The following is a 19,951-nucleotide window of genomic DNA, read 5'->3' as shown; positions in this document are numbered from 1 at the left end:
GTAGGGAGTAAAATTTATTTGTCAGAAAAAAAACAGATATCAGAAACTTAAACTGTGTTGAATAATGTGTCCTCTCTAGGTTTTATACTCACATGGAAAGTGATGGAAGTCATGGAGGATGGAAATCTTTGACATTCATTTGTTTGGTTGTAAAAAAAAAAGTCAATTAAACTCTAATGTGGATCAAACAGCCACAAGCTAACAGGACAGAATTCATTAAACACACACACCAAAGATGTTTTCAACACATTTTTATTTCTGTATCTCCCATAACTGAATGAGGAGCGCTTAGCTAAACATAAATAATACATTAAGAAAAACATCAGTGCAATCAATTGAGATGACTAAAAATCCTTTACAGTCATCCTACATAAATACAATCACTCATAGCAACAGTGATGTAGAGATCACATTCATTGGTATTACAAAAAAGATATTGTTTAATGTGAAAGATTCTCACAGTTTTACTGACAACAGCAGGGTGAAGTACACAACGTCCAATCTTCACTTGGACAAACAAACTTCAAACTAGAACATCACATCCCTGAGTCATTTCACGTCCCTGAGTCATTTCTCGGTCTTTACAAATGTGCAAAAAGTGTGCCAGTATATCACAAATGTATTTTGGGATAATTTAAGTTGTAACGCGAAGATTATAATGAAGCTAATTTCACTCCCCACATACCACTCCTTATATAGACTTCACTTCAGGGTCCAAAGTCTTTCTCTTTACTGCACCTGCTTCAGCCGTCGAGCCACGGCTCTAGATAGGAAGTAGAGCGGAGATGAAAGCTCATCATCTTGTGCTGCCTGTGACTCACACAAAAATACCTACACCTTACTTCTATTTGAGAGAACAGTGGATAGTCAGAAATCAGGGAGAGAGTGAAGGAATGACACGCAGGAAAGGAGCAAAAGGACTTCATTGAACCCTGGCCACCTGCTTCAAAGACTACAACCGCTAAACATGGGGCGCACAAACTAACCACTAGGCCACTGGCGCCCCCAAATAAAGGCTTATTCTATTTAGTAGTATTATCATTATTATAGTCAGACAGGAGAAGAGACACAACAGCAACTTCAGGGTCAATGATACAAAGGTGACCACACACACCATTTTACAAACAAATTCAACTCTGGAATCTTTGAGTCTCTTTGGTTGGAGCTTGCCGAGGCCATATTGTGCCGGACTACTTTCCAGCTGTGACACCGATCCTTTATATACTGCTGATTTACTCAGTTTCCCTTTTTCTTTCTGAGAGAGCAGACAGCAGGATCCTTATAGAGGATATCCTGATTAAACCTGATGATTTCCTTTAAGGCACAAAACAACATGTGTGAAATGCAGCTACAGTGTGTTTCCTCTGCAATAGTTTGATGACAGATTTATCTTTTTGGTCAAATTCATCCTGGATCTTCTCTCATCTCTTTCTCCTTAAGGTTGAATGTCTTGAAGCGGAATGTCAAGGACTTCCTGAGTATTTCCTGTGAAGAAGAGATAACAAAAAATGAGTTCACCAGGTGAAACTCTCTGGTTAATATTTAAGAAGTTTAGTCAAAGTGCAATACCAGGATAAAAGTGAGCTGGATTATCTGGATTACAAAAAAATATGTCCTAATCTGGATAATTGTTATCTAGATTGAATCTTTTTAACAGTCTGGCCCAGAGGAGTAGCTGATCAAACTGTAGTTCTAACTCTGTTAATAATGACCTTTCTTTATTTTCTGTTTCTTCATCTTGACCATCAGGACGACAACTATCAGCAGTGCAAAGCCAGTTGGTACAGCAACAACTATGTGGCTCCTCTGGTTGTTGGGATCACTCCTGCTTTCTGGGAGTTTTTCAGTCACTGGGTTTGGATCATCTTTAAAAAAGACAAAGGGAGATGGTTAGTGTGAGCGGTAGTAAAAACAGTTCAGCCTTTTGTGCTCCTGAAAAATGTCTCAATAAATTCAGAGAAAGCTGCACTGAAATCTCTGTTGCCTGTTCACACATGCACCTCGCTATATGATAATTAAACAGTCCATGTCTATTGCAAACAAAGCAATTCAACCTTTGGGTGACTCATGTTTGCAAGTTGTATCACTTTTTAAAATCTTAAAATCAGAGTGAGAAGTTTAATACTGTGTGAGCTTCCCCTGATATTATGAGATTAGAACAAAAAGACTCAATCCAAACCTCATGAAATAAAACAAGCATGTAACGGTTCTTTGTCTCTCTTGTCTGGTCTTGTAGAAGACAAAGCATGAATTTGACGTTAATAAATCTGCTTAATGTCTTTTTTCCAGTATCCTTTGGATTGCAATTAACTGCACAGAAAAATCTGCTTACAGATTTTGATAAAAAGATAGTGGTTTAAAGATACAATGTAGATTTCCCCGCCAGTTTGAGATTGAAAGCCCCTTTCAATCAATACTACAATAACATGATGAAGCTGAACTCAGCATTGACTGTAGTGATGAAGAACAGGCGAAACAGACCTGAGGAAGAGACTATGTTTACAGACAATGTGAGGTTGAGCTTAATCTTTACATCTTTTTAAATCAAAGAAGCGTTTATCCTCTACAAATGCTATGGATATTAAGGGGAGACATTTCGGACCTGGAAAAGACATTATTTATTTGGCATGATAAAAAGCCCAGGATTAAGATGAAAACTTTACAACTACCTGGAGAACAAGGAGCCTTTCCCAATTTGAGGTCTTATAATTGGGCCTGCCATACCCGCATAATTTGGGAATGGCTGCGGTCTCACTTAAACTCAGAAACAAGCATGGATGAATGGTATCCTACTCGCTTCTCTTTACTAAGTAAACTGACAAACGAAGATATTATATATAAATTACCTCTCCTGGCTGCCCCAGCCTCACCCATAGGGAGATCCCACACTTAACAGTGAACTGTTTCACAGCAGCTAACTGAATCATCAACTCCTGAAAAGCCTGCTTTACAAAGAATGTGTTTAAGACTGACAAGCTGTCAGATTTGATTTAGATAAAACGACAGATTATGAAAAATAAAGTTCTTTTAAACAAAAAAGTAATCATGAAGCAGATTGTAGCATCAGAAGTTTAAACGGCTCAGCAGCAGGTAAGATGGAGAGATACTTTAAAGTCTAAGTGAGTGTTTAAACTTGCAGATCTGTTCTTTTTATCTAACCTCCAAAGTTTGGAGGGAGGTGTTTTGAACCGGCAGCTCACAGAATCATTAAAAGTCATCTATCACCTTAATATGTCTGAACTAAATCATAAACAGCTAAATTGTCAGTAGTTCATGTGTCAAAGTGTTTAAGATCTTCTCCAGTTGTCTTTTTGAAGTCTTTTTTGAGTCTTTTGCTTGTGAATTTAAATGACATTGTTGTGAACTCTCAACAACAATTTGTTCTTCTCTTCATATTTTAATATTTTTAGTGTAGGCCTATGTCACACATAATAAAGAATTCATCCTCCCCCCATGAAGAACACACACACACACACACACACATACACAAACCTGAACACACATTTTGGCATGTTAAAACACTCACCAGACACAGTGACTTCATAGTCTTTTTCATGATTGATGTTGTCTCCATCAATGGTTTGTATCCCGTAAACGCCGCTGTCCGCCACGTTTAGCGGCCCAAATGTCAAAGAGCCATTTTCTCTGTCCAGTTTTCCTTCAGACATCTTAGAGAGCTCACACTCCACTTCTTCTCCATCACATTTGATGAGTGTGTCTTTTTGGGTGCCATTCTTCAAATACAACCAAACAGAATAGTCACCACGTAGATCAGTGAATCCGGTCAGCAGAGTGATTTTTTCTCCAGCTTTCACGTTCTTTTTCTCACTCGCTTTGACGGCTAAGACAAAGACTGAGAGAGAGAGAGAGAGAGAGAGAGAGAGAGAGAGAGAGAGAGAGAGAGAGAGAGATGTTGGGGTAAGTAACACAAGAAATGGATCTCACTTCGGTGTTTTTCCTTTTAAAAATGTGTTACTCATAAAGGCTACCTGTCACATCCTTCGGTTTAAAAGTTTGACATCATTTCTTTAAAACGCGTTACATTTTCTTCTGCTAAAATCCACGATTACAACATCAGATCATCTGTAATCAGTCAATCTTTATTCTTGTATAGCGTCAAATTAAATGTTATCTCAAGACCCTTAACAAAGAGCAGGTAAAACACCTTACTCCTTGTTTTATGATAGGGGATACCTATAGTTGCCCTGAGACATCAAAACAGCACAATTTAGGAAGACAAAAACAAGTTATTGGGGCCCTGTCAAAAGTAGGCTACCAAATCCTGAGTGTTTTATAGATGGGACTATTTATTGAGTAGCCTACATTTTGCAATGTCATAATAAATAATAATTTTGAAGCAGACTGCCTTAAAGAAAGACACTACACCAGGGTTTTACAAACCTGTTGTTTTCACAACAGTAAATGAATGCAGCCTAACTTTACAATTAGCCTATAACGTGTTTTCCTCCACTTCCCCTACACTTGGCCTTAAACGTTTAACAGTTACATTTTAGACCATAAGTACAGATATTTCTGTTTTCAGAGAGTTCGTGGTAACATGGCAGTACCCTTTTTTTTAAAGGATTGAAGCATTTCCCTACAATGCTTAAACTTTCTAGTCACTATGACAACAATGAATCCTCTGTGTAACCTAAAAAATACATTATGATATCTATAATAACAGTCTGATATTATAATATGGGATTAAATCAGGCAGAGGCTATGAGCAGAAAACGGCACACTGCAGACATTCAAGTGCGTCCCTCAAATGCTAAAGGAGAGAAACGAGCATATGCGCCTACTACGTCACAGTGATCCCTCAATGCCTCCTGTGCCCAATGATGAACTGTATAGCACTCAATCACGAACCCAGTATCCACTTGTGGTTTCAAAGAGGTTATCCAACCGACTCAAGTTTCCGCTATTGTAGTCTCCTCGTAGTGTTATCTCCACAACCACATCACAATCACAAGCGGGACGCACATGTCGAAATATGTCATTATCCACTGTGCAGGTTATGGAGACATGTTTCCGCTCGGTAAAATCCGGGTTTTGAGAGACACCCAGTAAGTAGCCTATCGTAAAATAGACAATCACAATCAGGTTACAACTTTTAACACTCATAAATCGGGAGGTTGACACAAGTTAAACTCGAGATATTCCGGTGATTTTTTTTCCTTTGAATTCTGATTTTAGTTCGGCCTTTGTCGGGATCTGATGGTTTTAAAACAGTTTTACCAAACGTGTTTATTAGTAGAGAAAACCTGCGCTAACATGTGTGTGCGAGTGAACAACTGGAGAGCAGCGAGCGGGAGAGAGAGCAGTGAAGCCGTCAGCTGAACGTGCAGTCAGCTGGACGCTGTCATTCATTCATCCGGGACAGCGAGACACTTATAATGTCGAGCCCTGCTCATGTTATTAATCTTATTTACCCGACGGCATGTCATTTCTGTCTCTACATGGTCGAGCGTTTACAATTCTCCTCTGCTCTCTGTGTTAAGATTCCGACAATGGCCTTCTAAAAGAGGCGCAGTGAAGCAGACACAGAGGAGTGTGTAGCCTGAAAACGAAGCGGTGTAAAGCTGTGGGCAGTTTTCTTTAATAAAAGTTTCTAAAAGTGAAGATGGACGAGTTCTGACCGGTTCATTTCAAGGGTGCAACATTTGGCACATGCTGATGAGAACACTTTAAGTACATCAGCTATTTGAAACTGAACATGCTGCCAGATTTTACTTAAAAGAGCGACTAAGTTAATGGTTTCATAAAAACAAACAATCTGTGTAGCCTACTCACAAAGAACAGCGTTGAACAGCACTGGAATCTTTATCTTCATTGTGGTGTCAGTAGTTAGGATAGTACAGCAGCAGATCCAAGGAAACCGGTGATAGTAGCCGCTGAGAGGACTCAGCATCAGCTCTTATACACAGCTTAGCCCCGCCTGCCTCCTTCTGCGTCACCAGCAGCACATGTTGTTTCTGCGAGTTTCCTCCTTTTCTGTCCTCCTCCTTTACAACCTGACTCTTTCTTCCTGTCCTCCTCCTATAGGTCTGAAACAACTCAGTCTATAACAATGTATCTGGTTAAGCTCTTTGTTTTATTATGGGGATAATTTTAACATTTTAGCATTATCAAAAAGTGAGGACTCTGAATACCTTGACAGAGAGACCCCTGGGTGCTGATGTAGATATTTGATAGCCTATCTGACAGGGGTGATGGTGTTATGCAAGTGTCATAGGTTGTGTAAAGCAACAGACCTACTTCCAAGTAGTCAGGATGGAAACCATGTCCGCTCCTGTGTTCATTTTAGTTTGATTCTTTTTGCCGCTAGATATGAGATGCTTTTTTAAAGAAAAGATATTCTATGAATGTGTGATGAGTCTTTTGACAGACGCACATTTCCTGGTTAAATATAGATGTTTATTCAACATCTTTAAATGGACATTGAAAAATCTTGTTTTTGAGCCAGTTTTGAATATCTTTTCGATGGTGCATATATAGTCATCTTTGAAACATCTTTTCAAGGACAAATGCTTGCTTGGTAGACTCAATACTTAATGCAACTTCTGCTGTACAGCCCATGTCTGGTACACCTTTAATGTCTGTTTTAAACCTTGTACAACTGAACACCATCCGCTGTGATAGATCATGTCACCAAACCACAGTAAACATACAATGTAATTATATAGCAGTATATACTTGAGAAATGAATAATATCTGCAAAATCAAACTTCACAAAAATAATCATCTTACAAAAGTTTTTGTTTTGCCAACTGGGATTATATTAGGTCTCTTCAAATAACATCAACAGGATAGCACTTTATGTAAAGTAGTCTTATTCAAAGCTATGATTTGATACATAAATATTGATTGAGCATTGTTAAGAATCTGTCATGAGTCCTGAAGATTATGTTGTGAGTCTGAATGGTGTTTGAACAAACAACCTGTTGTAACTCTCCTCCCTGTGATGTGGCTGAAGCTCTCTCTTTCTGAAGTAGCTGCTCAAGGCTCCCCACTTAGCGGCTTTGTAGAGTGATGTAGCTCATTGTTTGGTAAGTAATCTCCCAGAATGTAATTCAGAGGAGTGAGTAAAGTATGGACTGGTTTAAATCTTGAAGCCATTTGTTCCTCATCAACTACAAACTGATTCCTCCAACAGAGTGACCTTCAGTAACTCAGACAAACATCTTACGGCCTCTTTGTCCTGATGTCTGAGGAAAACTTGTCACTTGTCATCATATTAACGTTATCAAGGCTACTGGTAAATGGTAAATGAACTTGAGCTTGTATAGCACTGTAGTCTTCTGACCACTTAAAGCGTTTTTACACAGCAATCACTTCTCATTCACACACTGATGGCAGAGGCTGCTATGTAAAGAGACCATCAGAAGTAACTAACACCATTCATACACATTCATACACCGCTGACAGAGCAGCAGGAGTAACTTGGGGTTAAGTGTCTTGCCCAGGGACACATCAGACATGTAGCTGCAGGAGCTGGGGATCGAACCCCCAACCTTCCAGAGTGAAAAATGACCGACTGAATTGAGCCACAGCGGCCACTAAAGCTCATAACTGATAGAGGATATAGCTTCAAATACAGATAGCTTCCAGTGAACATCATTAAAAGAGGGGTGCCATAGTCCAAGTGCATTCACTTATCTTGCCTGTTTTCACATTTAAATTGGCAGTGAATACTTTTAAACTGTGTGTGACATGGATGGGGGTATTCATTAATTAACATCTCCAGACTCACACAATTGCCCACTAGCAGAAGAAAAGGGAAGAAATTACTATCCAGCATTTGTCATTTCTTCAGTTTTAGCCTTACCAACGACAGATAAGTTGGATCAAAGTACAAATCAAATGTTTATCAAAGGGACAAAAATAACTGGAAAGCTATAGGTTCAATAGTCTGAGCCTGAGACTGAAGCTGCATAAAACAACACATAGAAATGAGTTTACAGTGGAAATGACTCCCACACATCATGTCGGGTACGACCTCTTGCATATCTCTCACCAAAGAAACAAACCACACACACACCACAGTCGTTTTATTGCACGTAACAGAATCATTAAGAGCATGGTCACACTGGCCATCTGTACCGTGCCAAAGCACGCTTCAACCCTAAAGTCCAGTTCGTTTGACCAGTGTGACCGCTCCATATCGTGCTCAGGCACGGTACACTTCTTTGGCTTTGGCACACTTCAGAGAGGTGTGCTTCAGCACGGTACACTTCATGCACGAGCACAAGCACGCGGGTAAACAACGCTGACAGCCTTCATTATGGAGAAATCCAGAGTTTCATGTCTGTATGTGACTAACATGACACAATATAAGACACAAAGTAGTTGACATGTTCTCTGTGTTGTTCTCCGATGTGCGGGCGGCCGCGCGGGCAATCGTGCTTGGGTACAGCACGGTACAGATGGCCAGTGTGACCGCGCCCTTAGAGTCATGTAATACCTTGATATGAACACATTTTACACCTGATAATGAGAACCCTTTACACCAGTGGTGTCCAAACTTTTTTTCTTGCGGGCCAAAATTGTCGTGTTAGAATCGCTCGCGGGCCACAGGTTTTGTTTTTTACACACATTGTCATGAACATTTTCTATTTTAGGAATATTGTTCAGCCCTTGTTCACATGAAAAAGAAAAATAAGATGATGTGCCAATCTTAATCAAGGCCTCGGGCCAAAATCTTCTGATTCTTTTTTCAAAGTCACGGGCTGCAAAAAATCCCCTCAAGGGCCGCCAATGGCCCTCCGGCCGCACTTTGGACACCCCTGCTTTGCACTAAATCAGCGGTTTGACATCTTACAACATGCCAGATTTTAATTAAATATATTCATAGTTTTTACTCTTGTCTATAGACAAGAGTAAAAAGTAACTGCTGACTTCTTTGCGGTGGCCATAAAGGTCAACTGTCTAAATAGCAGGTGAAATATATTTGCAGCAGGTGAAATATTTAGACAGTTGACCTTCAGGGCCACCGTACTTCTTAACCCCGACTGCTTTAATGATACAACACCGTTCATGAAAAACACGTCACCAATGTGAGGCATGAGTCATGTTTTTCTTGAGTGTGAATTCCCTCTCCATCTGCTGTTGAGGACTTGAGTGCTTACTTCATGAATGTTGTTCCTTATTTGAACAACAGACATTACTCAACAGCAGAACAATAGCTGTGAAAAAAACAGATGAGCTCCTCAACCTGTCCTCCACGTCCTCCTCCATGTCTCTCCATCTGTCCGTATACCTGCCCAGTACTTTAAAGTTTTAGTTTAAACCCTCAATGACACAATATTCTATGAATCTTTTCAAATGCAGACACTGAAGAAGTAGTCAGACACTCTGTTAGAGTTATATTGTCGGACTGTTATTTCACTGTGATTGTCTGAGTGTGGAATTGGAGACAAATGATATGACTTAATCACATCCAAAAACTCTGAATGCTGTATACAAATAGGAAACCAAAGAACAGAATTCTGTAAACAAGGAAGAGGGGTACGTCAGGGATTCAGCTTGTCCACTACTCTCTTCAATATCTTTATTAATAAACTGGCAACAACTTTAGAGCAATCCTCAAGCCATGGATTAGATCTTCAAGGCAAAGAAAACAAATCTGTCATGTATGCAGATGATCTGGTTCTGCTGTCTCCAACAGAACAAGGCTTACAGCAGAATCTCTCACTGCTAGAAACTTTCTGTTAAAACTGGACACTTGACATCAACCTACAAAAAACGTCATGATATTCCAGAAAAAGGCCAGATCTCAGAAATCAAAATACTGATTCACTACAGGAGGAACCACATTTCAATATACAGTAGGATACAACTACTGAGGCATTATCAGATAAGGCACACAGAGCCTACTGCAGCACAAGGAAATCTATGAATAAACTCAATCTCTCAATTAAGATTTGGCTAAAGTTATTTGATAACATTATTCAACCAATCATTATGTGAAGTGTTGGGCTCTGTAATGAATAAGTGGCAGACATCTCCGGACACAACCTCAATTGAAAAAAAAGTCATCTGCTGTTCTGTAAGCACATCCTCAAGGTCAACAGAAACTACCCAAAACTGAGATGCAGAGCAGAGCTGGGGGGAATTCCTTCTGTCTGTCCACATGTTCAAAAGAGCGTACCACATGCCTTTCTGAGCAACAGCCTCTGCCCAGAGACTGACCCCCTGAAAGATATCAAAGAAAGCTATCAACTCAAAAAGAAAGAGCTCCACCATCTCTCCAAGACACACATTAAAATTACTGACAAGGAAAACAAAACCAGGTTCAGGTAAAGAGAGCATTCATTAGTGAAATATCTTTTGAGTTTTAGAAACCCCCCAAAAAGACGCATACTCAGCAATCATAAATTAGACATTGAAACAGGTCGTCATAAAAATTGGAAACATAGGGAAGAAAGAATCTGTAAAAAATGTAAATGAGAACAAGTAGAAACAGAGGTCCACTTTCTCCTCATCTGCGCGCTGTATGAAGCTGAAGAGCTTCCTGGGCCAGGTAACAGCAACAGAGACACACAAGGTCCTAATAAGGTTTTGTTAAGCAGAAGTTGATATGTATGTATGTATTTATCAAAAATGGATATTAAGATATAATGTAATTGTTAAATGTTTTAGATGTTATATTACTGTTGATTGTTTAAATAATTTTTGATTTGGCAATACAGTCCTTACCATTCATGCCAATAAAGCATCTTTAACATGAACTTGAACTTGTTAGACTTAAAAACAAACATTGAAACACAACAAGAAATAAGAAAACACAACATTAACTACTAAAGGAAAAGGTAGGTATCTGCGGTGGACAAGGATTGTCGCTGATTGGACGAACACAATGTCTGTCTTTTTAACATGAAGGTTATGTTACTTTCAGGTGTTGATTTCAGAACATGAGCTCAACCGGTGATTCAGACTGAAACCCCAGCTGCAGTCAATTACCCCTAAAATATAATCATTACACAAACTTTCACACCACAACATTGTTAAAAATCAACCTTTACTAAGCACCTTCCCTCCCTCCCCTTCTTTCTTTCTCTCTATCGCTTCTTTCACTTCTTGTATCCTTTCTTTGGTATTTCATATAGTTTTGTAGTTTTCTGATCGTAGTATGATGTGTGTCTATTGATGTCTTAGTATTTTGCTGTCTTTATTTGTTTTATTTGTTTTATTTTATTTTTTACTGTATTTTGGAGTTGTTGTCCTGACCTTGTCTGTTTGTTTTTTTGTGCCTCATTTGTTATGTATATATCACCAGTTCACTCTCTCTCTCTCTCTCTCTCTCTCTCTCTCTCTCTCTCGCATCTCTGTCTTCCCCTCATGAGCAGTGAGCACAGAGTTGTTCTTCATGGGGCAGCCATGTTTGTTTGAGTCGCCCTGTTTGTGGTCTGCTTCCGGTCTCTAACAGAGTGGAGATGATCAGCCATTTCATATATACTTTATCTAAGGTTGAATAACAATTGAGTTGACTTTGGGATTTAGTTTCCTGTGTTCTTTCTGTAAGTTGTGGTTGCTGCTTCCTGCCTGTCTGCCCTTCTCTTCTTCTCTCAGTCTGAGGGAGACTGAGAGCACATTATTACTGCTATTCCACCTTGTGAACTTTTGAAAAAGGCAAGGCTTCCCATTCAAGAGACATGATGACACGGAGCTAAGCCACAGGCAAAGCAACTTTAACTAACTCATGAAGCAACTCAAACAACTCAACTTTTACAAATTGAAAATAAGATAAGATTAGATAACACTTTATTTTCCGTTTGAACGAAAATGTGTTTTGCATTTCGAGTTCAGAGATCCTCGCACCACAAACACATCACTTCACATTTAAGACAGAAAAGACAGAACGTGGAAACAAGCTACAATCACAGTGTAGAATCACAGGCAGGAGTGACATAAATATTTAAGTACTGTGAGGAGATTGTCTATGAGAATATAAAAGTGTTCACAGTCCAGGTGCAGCCAGGATCAGATAAGGACTGGAGATGAGTGGGGTGGGGTGATGCCTGCATCTGCTCTATTTTTGTTCAGCAGTGCTATGGAGTGAGGAATGAAAGGGTGTTCTTATTTGTTCCTCATATACAGTAAGCTGATATTCTGCATTGTTTATCTTACCTCTTAGTCAAGGTTTAGTTGCAGCTAAAGCAGCCTTTAAGGACAAAGGAGAATGGAAACTCTTACAGTAACATGTTTCTGTTTATCAGTGAGACAAAGAGCATGTTAGTATTTCCTTATAGTTGAATCAATCAATCGATCATTATTTGTATAGCACCAATTCATAACAAATTATATCTCGAGACACTTGACAAAAAGCAGGTAAAAGACCTTACTCTGTGTTATTTAATATAACAAAAGAGCAGGTTGAAGACCGTACTCATTGTTATGAAACATTTCCCTTTATACAAACAGCCTGTTAGCTGATGCTAAGCCTCAGTCACAATATTATCTGTCATTACATTATGTTTAAAGGAAGTGGCTGGTACACAGAAATGAGTGGATGGTAGATTAATAAATTCATTTCCAACCCTTGCACTGATGTTGGTTGTAATCGATTAACTTGTTTTCAATGTGAAGGTCTTTATTTTGACATTGATTTTCTAAAGCACCTCCTTACTAAAAAAATGGGAGTTTACATTTATCTGACTGCTTGTCTTCATTGATAAAAAAGTGACTATGTGCAGAAAAGCATAAAATTGAGGGTGCATTGTGATGCATCATGATATTGAATTGAATATGATCTGTCATTACATTATGTTGTTCAAATGAAACAACAACAAAAAAGTGTGGCTGCTATAAGATTCATAATGTGAAGGTTGGAGAAAGTGAGCAGACTAGTTGTGTTTCTATTTGTGGTTATGAAGAATGAACTGTGACCGTTTTAACAGCAGCTGTAGTTAATGACTCTCTGTTGTATTTGTTTCTGCTCACACTCCTCTAATCTGTCTGCTCCTCCTGCCATGACTAATATTTTCTACTCTCTCTCTTTGCACTGTGTGAGTGTGTTAGAGTGACCTCCCTTTTCTAAAGTAAGAATGAATGAATTGTAATGTAAGAATGAAATAAAAAATGTGGCCTCAGTTTAAGGTGGTAAGAGAGCCAGGTGTATGATTATTGAACACACTGTGTCTTTGTCTTCTTCCTGTTTGTTCTATTTGACTTAAAGTCCAAGCCTCTTAAAGAGGCCTGGGTCAATATCAGAGGGGTTTATGGTCATGAGATTTAAGTTGATGTAGATTTCAATTACTCCAGCATTTCACATTTAAAATCTGCATGTCACCTAAACGGTCTAGTCTGATGTGGTTGTAAAAACTTTAGCACCAAATCTTTAGTTTAGTTCCCTACAGCCAAAGTATGAATGAGATGAATCACAGTGAAACCACAGAGAGACGTGTTACTGGTCCTGCCAGTTTAGATGGTGATATTAAAAAAGTTCTGGCTTTCATACTGCAGGGTGTGATGAAATGCTCTCGCAGCTAATGATATTATCTGGAGAGCACACCACAGAGAAGCTGTAACAAGCAGCCCAACACAACATTTACAATCAAGGTTATTTTAAAGCCATTATGAAAGTCACTGATGACTCAGTAGTATTGAATCATAAGGTTGTTCTCCATCTGACGAGACTGTGGAAGCAGTTTTCATTCAACATTACTCCCACAACATCCTCAAATTGGCAATTTCAAACATTGACTGAGCTTTTGAAAGAGGAATGAGCTGTCCTTAGATATTCCTAGAGGTAAGAATGACTTGTTAAGTGTCGTTTTGAGCAAACATGCTCTTCATCAGGCTTGAAGGTGTAATTTGCGAGTCGCCATCTTAAATACACATAGACACACATGTGACCCAACACAGCTGAAATTCATTGTTTTCCAATCAGGTAATAATAAAAAAATGTTTTCATTGTCATAATTGCGTAAAGAAAACATATACAGCTATTTACATGAAGGTCATATTATAATTATTTGTACACATAATAGTATGTGCACTAACAGAAAAAAAGCATGTTAATAGTTAGTATTTCCAAAAGGATTCATGCTGAATAGTTGGATGTCAAAGTTCTCCTTTAAGTCCTCGGGGGCTAAAGTGTTTAGTGTGTGTATCCAGCTCACTTCTCTTTTCAATAGCAAAGAGTTAATGTCTCCAGCGAGCGAGCTAGATGTGACATTGTTTCTCATGGTACTACGATGTTCAGCAACACGAGTCTTTAAAGATCAACTGGTCTTGCCAACATGTGCTAATCCACATTTAAGCATGTGTATACCCTACAATTACCTTTAATGTTATTTTCACCTTATCCACAGTGTGTGAGAGTGTTTCAGGGTTACCACGAATGTTGGATTAATAGTTAAAAGGCAAGTGGAATACATCCCAAAATGCAAATTAAGCTTTCTTTGCAACACATTTTTCAACAGCAAACAAATATTCAATCGAATAATGATAGGCTAAACAGTTGCATGGAATGAACTCAAACATGCTATTGAATTCAGTGTTAATGGTTGTCTGGTACTGTGTTACTGATGTTTTGTCAAGTGTAATTTATCATATCTAAAGTCAATTTGATAATGTCTCTTATGGTTTATTCAACCAGGTAGCAAAAGATATCTGGGAAAGACACTTCAGGCTGTCTAATATGCACCATATTCCATATTAAGAGACATATGGAGGGCAGGTCTCCACTTCCAAAAGCATATCACAGAGGGCAATGGGAAGATGTGGGCTAAAAACACTAAAACACAGCCACCACCCAGCCACAGGAGGACATTTCATTAACAGTGAACTGTGTATGTTATGTGTGACAAAGTGTCATCATCTATTTAGATTATCTGCTACAAATACACCCGAGCCAAAGTCATCCACACCAAAGAAAAGCAGCCTGGTTATGTTGATGATTGAACTTTGTTGTGGACACAGTGGACACAGTGTACAAATTGTCCACTTCACTACTAGTGCTACTCATAGTACTAATAGTATTAGTAGTACTAGTACGATCCAAAATGTCAACTAGTAGTACTAGTAAGAGTCTAAATATAGTAGTACTAGTACAACTAGTGCTACTAGCAGACATTTGTATACAGTACCAGTCAAATGTTTGGACACACCTGATTGAAATGCATGTTATTATCTTAAAGACATTTTGATCTAAAGGCTAATGCCTAAATGTTTGACATATGAGTAGAAACAGTTGATGTATGTATGTATGCATTTCTTTCCGAAAAATCAAATGTTTCATATTTTACTATTATCGTAAAATGTGGAAAACAGTAAAAATAAGGAAAACCCTAACGGTATATTAGTAGGTGTGTCCTATAGATACAGCTTACAGTGATATACTGTATTATTGACAATACTGTTACTGTTGCGTGTCCAAACTTTTGACTGGTGGTGAATATCTCCATCTTGTGGGTATTTGCATGTAGTACAATTTGTAACCTTCACTGAACATAATGAAATCTTATTTTTAGGGCTCATTTCATCTTGAATGCACGCTTAGTTTACTGATTAAATTGTATTAGACAAGGATATAATACAAAATGATGTATCAAGATCCAGTTGTTTTAAAGTGCATTACTTCATTTGATTAAATATCTGATTCCTTTTTAAAAGCAACATGAACTTATAAAAAGTTAGTAACTTAATAAACTAGTGCAGTCTAAGACCTTACTAGTACAGGAAACTGAGCTTTGATATCAGGGATATCAAAAACAAACAAAAATCTAAAATAACCTGCAATGTGTCACTTGACAGGACATGACTCACTAAACACTGAACTTCTCCTGCTGGTACGGAGTCTACAGAAAGATCACTGAAAAGAACCAATATCTGTAGGCCTACCAGCTTTGCATAAACAAATAAACACACAATCTCAAAAACAAAGTTTTAAAAAAGACAGCAGAGGTAATATAATGTAGTTTGTACCAGCATTACAATAAGCAGCTATAGAAATAACCAAACAAATGTGTTTCCCAAAAGAGGAAGGAGGAGGGAGAAGCTTTTGGCTGGTGAAAGCAGTTTCCAGAGGAAGGAGAACGTGTAGTTGTACAATAGTCTGCATAAAGCAGAACTCAGAGCTTCATTCAAAACACAAACCTCCTCCACACACCACACCAAATGTTTGCAACAAACTTATTGAGTTCATATAAAAAATCTCTCACACACAAAGGAAGGTGTTTTACTTTCACTGTATTGGAATGATTTGAAATGTTCTTTTACAAATGATAATGCATGCTGTTTTTTGATGGAAACGTACTCCCAGCAGCAGGATGAGAGGGCACAGATAATGGAGAGAGAGAGAGAAACATGTTTGACCATGTACAGACTCAGTGAACACAGCCTCACCATGGAGAGAGGACGCCACAGACAGACCTGGCTCCCCAAAGAGGACAGAGTCTGCACCTTTTAACCACCTGTCCACTGTACCAGAACATCAGAGAGACTCACTCCCCTCTCATCACAAACACACAGAAACAATTGACCTCAATGGACAACAACCACAAACTTGTGGAGGTGCTGGGTGAGGTACATCAGCGTGAAAACACTGCAGCACGTTATGTGAGCTGCTGCGACCGGAAGAGAGCGTCCAACAGCTCCAAACCCCCGTGTACAAAACATCAGTGCACCATCATGTGCACTAATCTTGATCTGTATATAACTGTACATACACCTCTAGTCTTTAAAACATACAGTGTCTTTAAGTCTTAATATTTTTATTATATATTTCTGTAAGTTATCTGAAGTAATCTGTAAATATTTTAAACGCTAAATAAATTTTTTATCTTGTATCTAAAAAAAATTAAACCTGCACAGCTCTGTTAGTTTAATATTTGATCCTGTTATTCTTTAATTGTACTTAATTTTGTATTTTATTTTGACTTTATCTTTAGCAATGTAAACATGTGTTTTCCATGCTAATGAAGCCTTATTGAATTGAATTGAATTGAATTGAATTGAATTGAATTGAATTGAATTGAATTGAGAGAGAGGAGAGAGAGAGACAGCTGATTTAATCCGTTTTTTAACAAGGCTGTAAACATTTCTGCAGCTTCAATACTATTTGAAAAGTAGAGCAGTGGCGCCATCTAGTGGTGATGTATAGCATTGCTCAGCTCTGCAGAATAGAACATCATTTGAAAAACATTTTAAAGATTGTCTCACTTGTCTTTCAGGATTGTATTCTCACCATGTTGTTCTGTTTTCTTATTCCATTTTGCTAAATTTAGGTTTTTTGTTGGAGGATTAATCACAGGAGTGACGTAAAAATAAAAACATTGTAAAAGACTAAGAAATAGATTTGAAACTATAAACAGGATTAAATGTAGAAGTACATGAAAACAGGAAATAAAAGCAAAAGTAAATGCTAAGTTTTGCTTTCCCCATTTCAAAAACACACGGTTGAATTTTGCTCACAATTATGATGGTTGAAGTTCATGTATCAACAACGTGACTCTAAATCTAAACTTTAAGCACAACTCCATTGGTCTCAATCAAATATCATTCTCAATCACAGTTCTGCAAATCTCTGAACACAAGTTTTCATCATTAAGCACACTACTGTACAAACACACACACACACACACACACTCTGTAAGTGTTCTTTAGGACTGTTAGCTATTACATGCACTCTTTTATCTTCTCTACATCTAAAGCAGTAGAATTGAATAATACATAAGCCCGTCATGTATTTACTTAATTTGTTGTATGTCCAATGATCTACTTTACATGGACTGGTATATTAAAAATAAGATATCTGCTGTAATCCAGTAAATATTTTTCTAGTCTGCTAATGTATTTTCTGTTTCAATGGGAAGCTACAATGTAATTGGCAATGAGAGTTTCACATTTGAAACCTTTTACAATGGCCAAAATGTGATTATCTAATGTTAAATGGAATCAGCACCTCATTCTTCTTCTTATTATTAGTTGTATTGGTACAAGTACAAGTTTGGATAATAAACAATAACAATAATCACTTTTTAGAGTTCTGTGACTCTAGACTTTCTTGGTTCACATAAATTCAGTGTTTTTGATATTTTAGGGAACTAAAAAAGAGAAAGAGAGATAGAAAGGTTTCCATGAAGTAACTTGGGACCACTTACTTTAAAAATATTGGATTAAAAGTGTATTTGTTACCATGGAAACCCTGATTTGAATGCTGGGTAACAACAACGATGTTCTTGGAGTGCTGATGTAAACAAACCCAACAAGCTGCTGCGACTTTATTTGGAACCCATCAGGAATGTCGCTGCTCGTCCTGATCTTGATCAACGTTCTGCTTCTGCCTTTCGTGTCATATTTCACTTATCATGTGTGCAGGTCAGACTTGTTTAACAACAAACACAAATGTGGTCAAAGTCCAGTGTTTGCATACAAGGAAACACAGAGTCCGTGCAGATTGTTATAAGAAAAGAAATAAGACAATAACAAACTACAACTTGTAGCCACTCGTGAACACAACCCAAGATTGTTACAATCACAACAAAAACTAATAAAAAATAACCCACAATGTGTCACTCCACAGGAGATGACTCACTAAACACTGAACTTTTCCCACAGAAAGCTGCAGCCAATCCTGCAGATTAGCAGTTCACTCAAAAGAACCAATATCTGTACCTGCTTTGATACAACACAAAAAACAAACACAAAACCACAAAAACACAGTTTTTAAAAAAGACAGCAAAAGTAATATAATGGAGTTTGTACTTACCAGCATTGCAATCTGCAGCTGAGCAGTGGCTTACTTAATAGGAAATAGCACAGCTGGTTTTGTTTACCAAAAGAGGAAGGTATGAGGAAGGGAGAGGCTTAGCTTATGTCAGCTCCAGAGAGAGGAGAAATAAAGTAGAACTCAGAGCTGCATTCAAAGCACAAACCTCACACACATACCAAAATGTTTGCAACACACTTATTTAGTTTGACAGCTCATATAAAAAGTCTCTTACACACAGTGGACGGTGTTTTACCTTCATTGTATTGGAATGATTTGAAATGTTTGTTTACCAAGCAGTGTGTTTCATCTGACCGCTAAGAAATCTCTGACTAAATCATTCATATCTGATCAGACACTGAGACTTTTAAAGTGTATTGTTTCAACAACTAACTAAGACATCCTGACCTCCTGAATGACTCATAATGGTAATGCATGCTGTTTTTTGGCTAGTGATTCAAACATACCCACAGCAGCAGGAAGAGAGGGCACAGATAATGGTGAAAGAGAAAGGAGAGAGTGGGAGAGACTGTACAGCTGAACATTGTCCAGAATAAAAGTTCTTCTGCCATCGAGGACTTCACCTGGCCACTATTTATGCTGCATTCACGCTGCAGTTTAAAATGACCCAATGATACATTTTGTCACATATATGAGTTGGATCAGATTTTTTCAGTCACAGTTTGAACAGCACAAGGCACATTCAACTTCAAATCAGATTTGGGCCACCTTCATGTCTGAGCTCGGATCTTTTGAAATGCAACCTCAGTCAACACAGCCAGGTCAGGAAAGGAAAGCAGTCTGCATCACTCAGGACCCTTCACACCCCCTTCACCACTTGTTTCAGCTGCTCCCCTCAGGCAGTCGTTTTAGAGTACCACTGGCAAAAAAGAAAACTTACAGAAACTCTTTTATTCCCACTGCAATACGCTTTTTAAACAAGGCTAAATAAGAAATGTTTTTTAAATGCTGTGCATATGTGTTTTTACCTATTTAGGGTACTTTTAGCTATTTATGACCTAATGTGAGTGTTAGTGTGAATGTTTGTATGTTTTCATGTTGAGCCTCAACAAAAGGTAATTTTCTATCACAATGTGATAGACAATAAAGTTTTTTTGAATCTTGAATCTTGAATCAGAGTGCATGCAACTGATGTCACTCTTGAGTGGTGCTTGTTACAGTTCTGTGCTGACAGGATTGCTGAGGGAAGGAGTCACTCTCACTCAATGAAAACAT

The 19,951-nt window shown here is 38.2% G+C and overlaps 1 protein-coding gene across 2 annotated transcripts; it reads right to left on the bottom strand.

Annotated features, from left to right (window-relative positions):
* Positions 1–236: 236 nt before the first annotated feature.
* On the bottom strand, positions 237–18,847 carry LOC110004140 (uncharacterized). 2 transcript variants are annotated; one of them, XM_065949240.1, is made up of 4 exons: positions 18,716–18,847; positions 3,527–3,853; positions 1,713–1,865; positions 237–1,485 (listed from the first exon to the last, which is right to left on the bottom strand). In XM_065949240.1, exons 2-4 carry the CDS (start codon positions 3,666–3,668, stop codon positions 1,436–1,438), a joined length of 345 nt encoding a protein of 114 aa, XP_065805312.1. In that variant the 5' UTR covers positions 3,669–3,853; positions 18,716–18,847; the 3' UTR covers positions 237–1,435. The 2 variants fall into 2 exon arrangements, with proteins under 2 accessions (XP_065805312.1, XP_020515354.2); XM_020659698.3 differs by lacking the exon at positions 18,716–18,847 and adding an exon at positions 5,794–6,084.
* Positions 18,848–19,951: the final 1,104 nt, after the last annotated feature.

This window comes from Labrus bergylta, chromosome 1 (genome assembly GCF_963930695.1).
Source record: "Labrus bergylta chromosome 1, fLabBer1.1, whole genome shotgun sequence".
NCBI classification, from domain to species: domain Eukaryota; kingdom Metazoa; phylum Chordata; class Actinopteri; order Labriformes; family Labridae; genus Labrus; species Labrus bergylta.
This window is presented reverse-complemented; position numbering and strand designations above follow the sequence as displayed.

Excerpts from the sequence above, each read along its gene's own strand:
- LOC110004140 (XM_020659698.3), bottom strand. The coding sequence starts at position 5,911 with ATGCTGAGTCCTCTCAGCGGCTACTATCACCGGTTTCCTTGGATCTGC. Across the intron at positions 3,854-5,793 it reads GCTGTTCAACGCTGTTCTTT|TCTTTGTCTTAGCCGTCAAA; the intron begins GTGAGTAGGCTA and ends TCTCTCTCTCAG. Across the intron at positions 1,866-3,526 it reads CTATGAAGTCACTGTGTCTG|ATGATCCAAACCCAGTGACT; the intron begins GTGAGTGTTTTA and ends TCTTTTTTAAAG.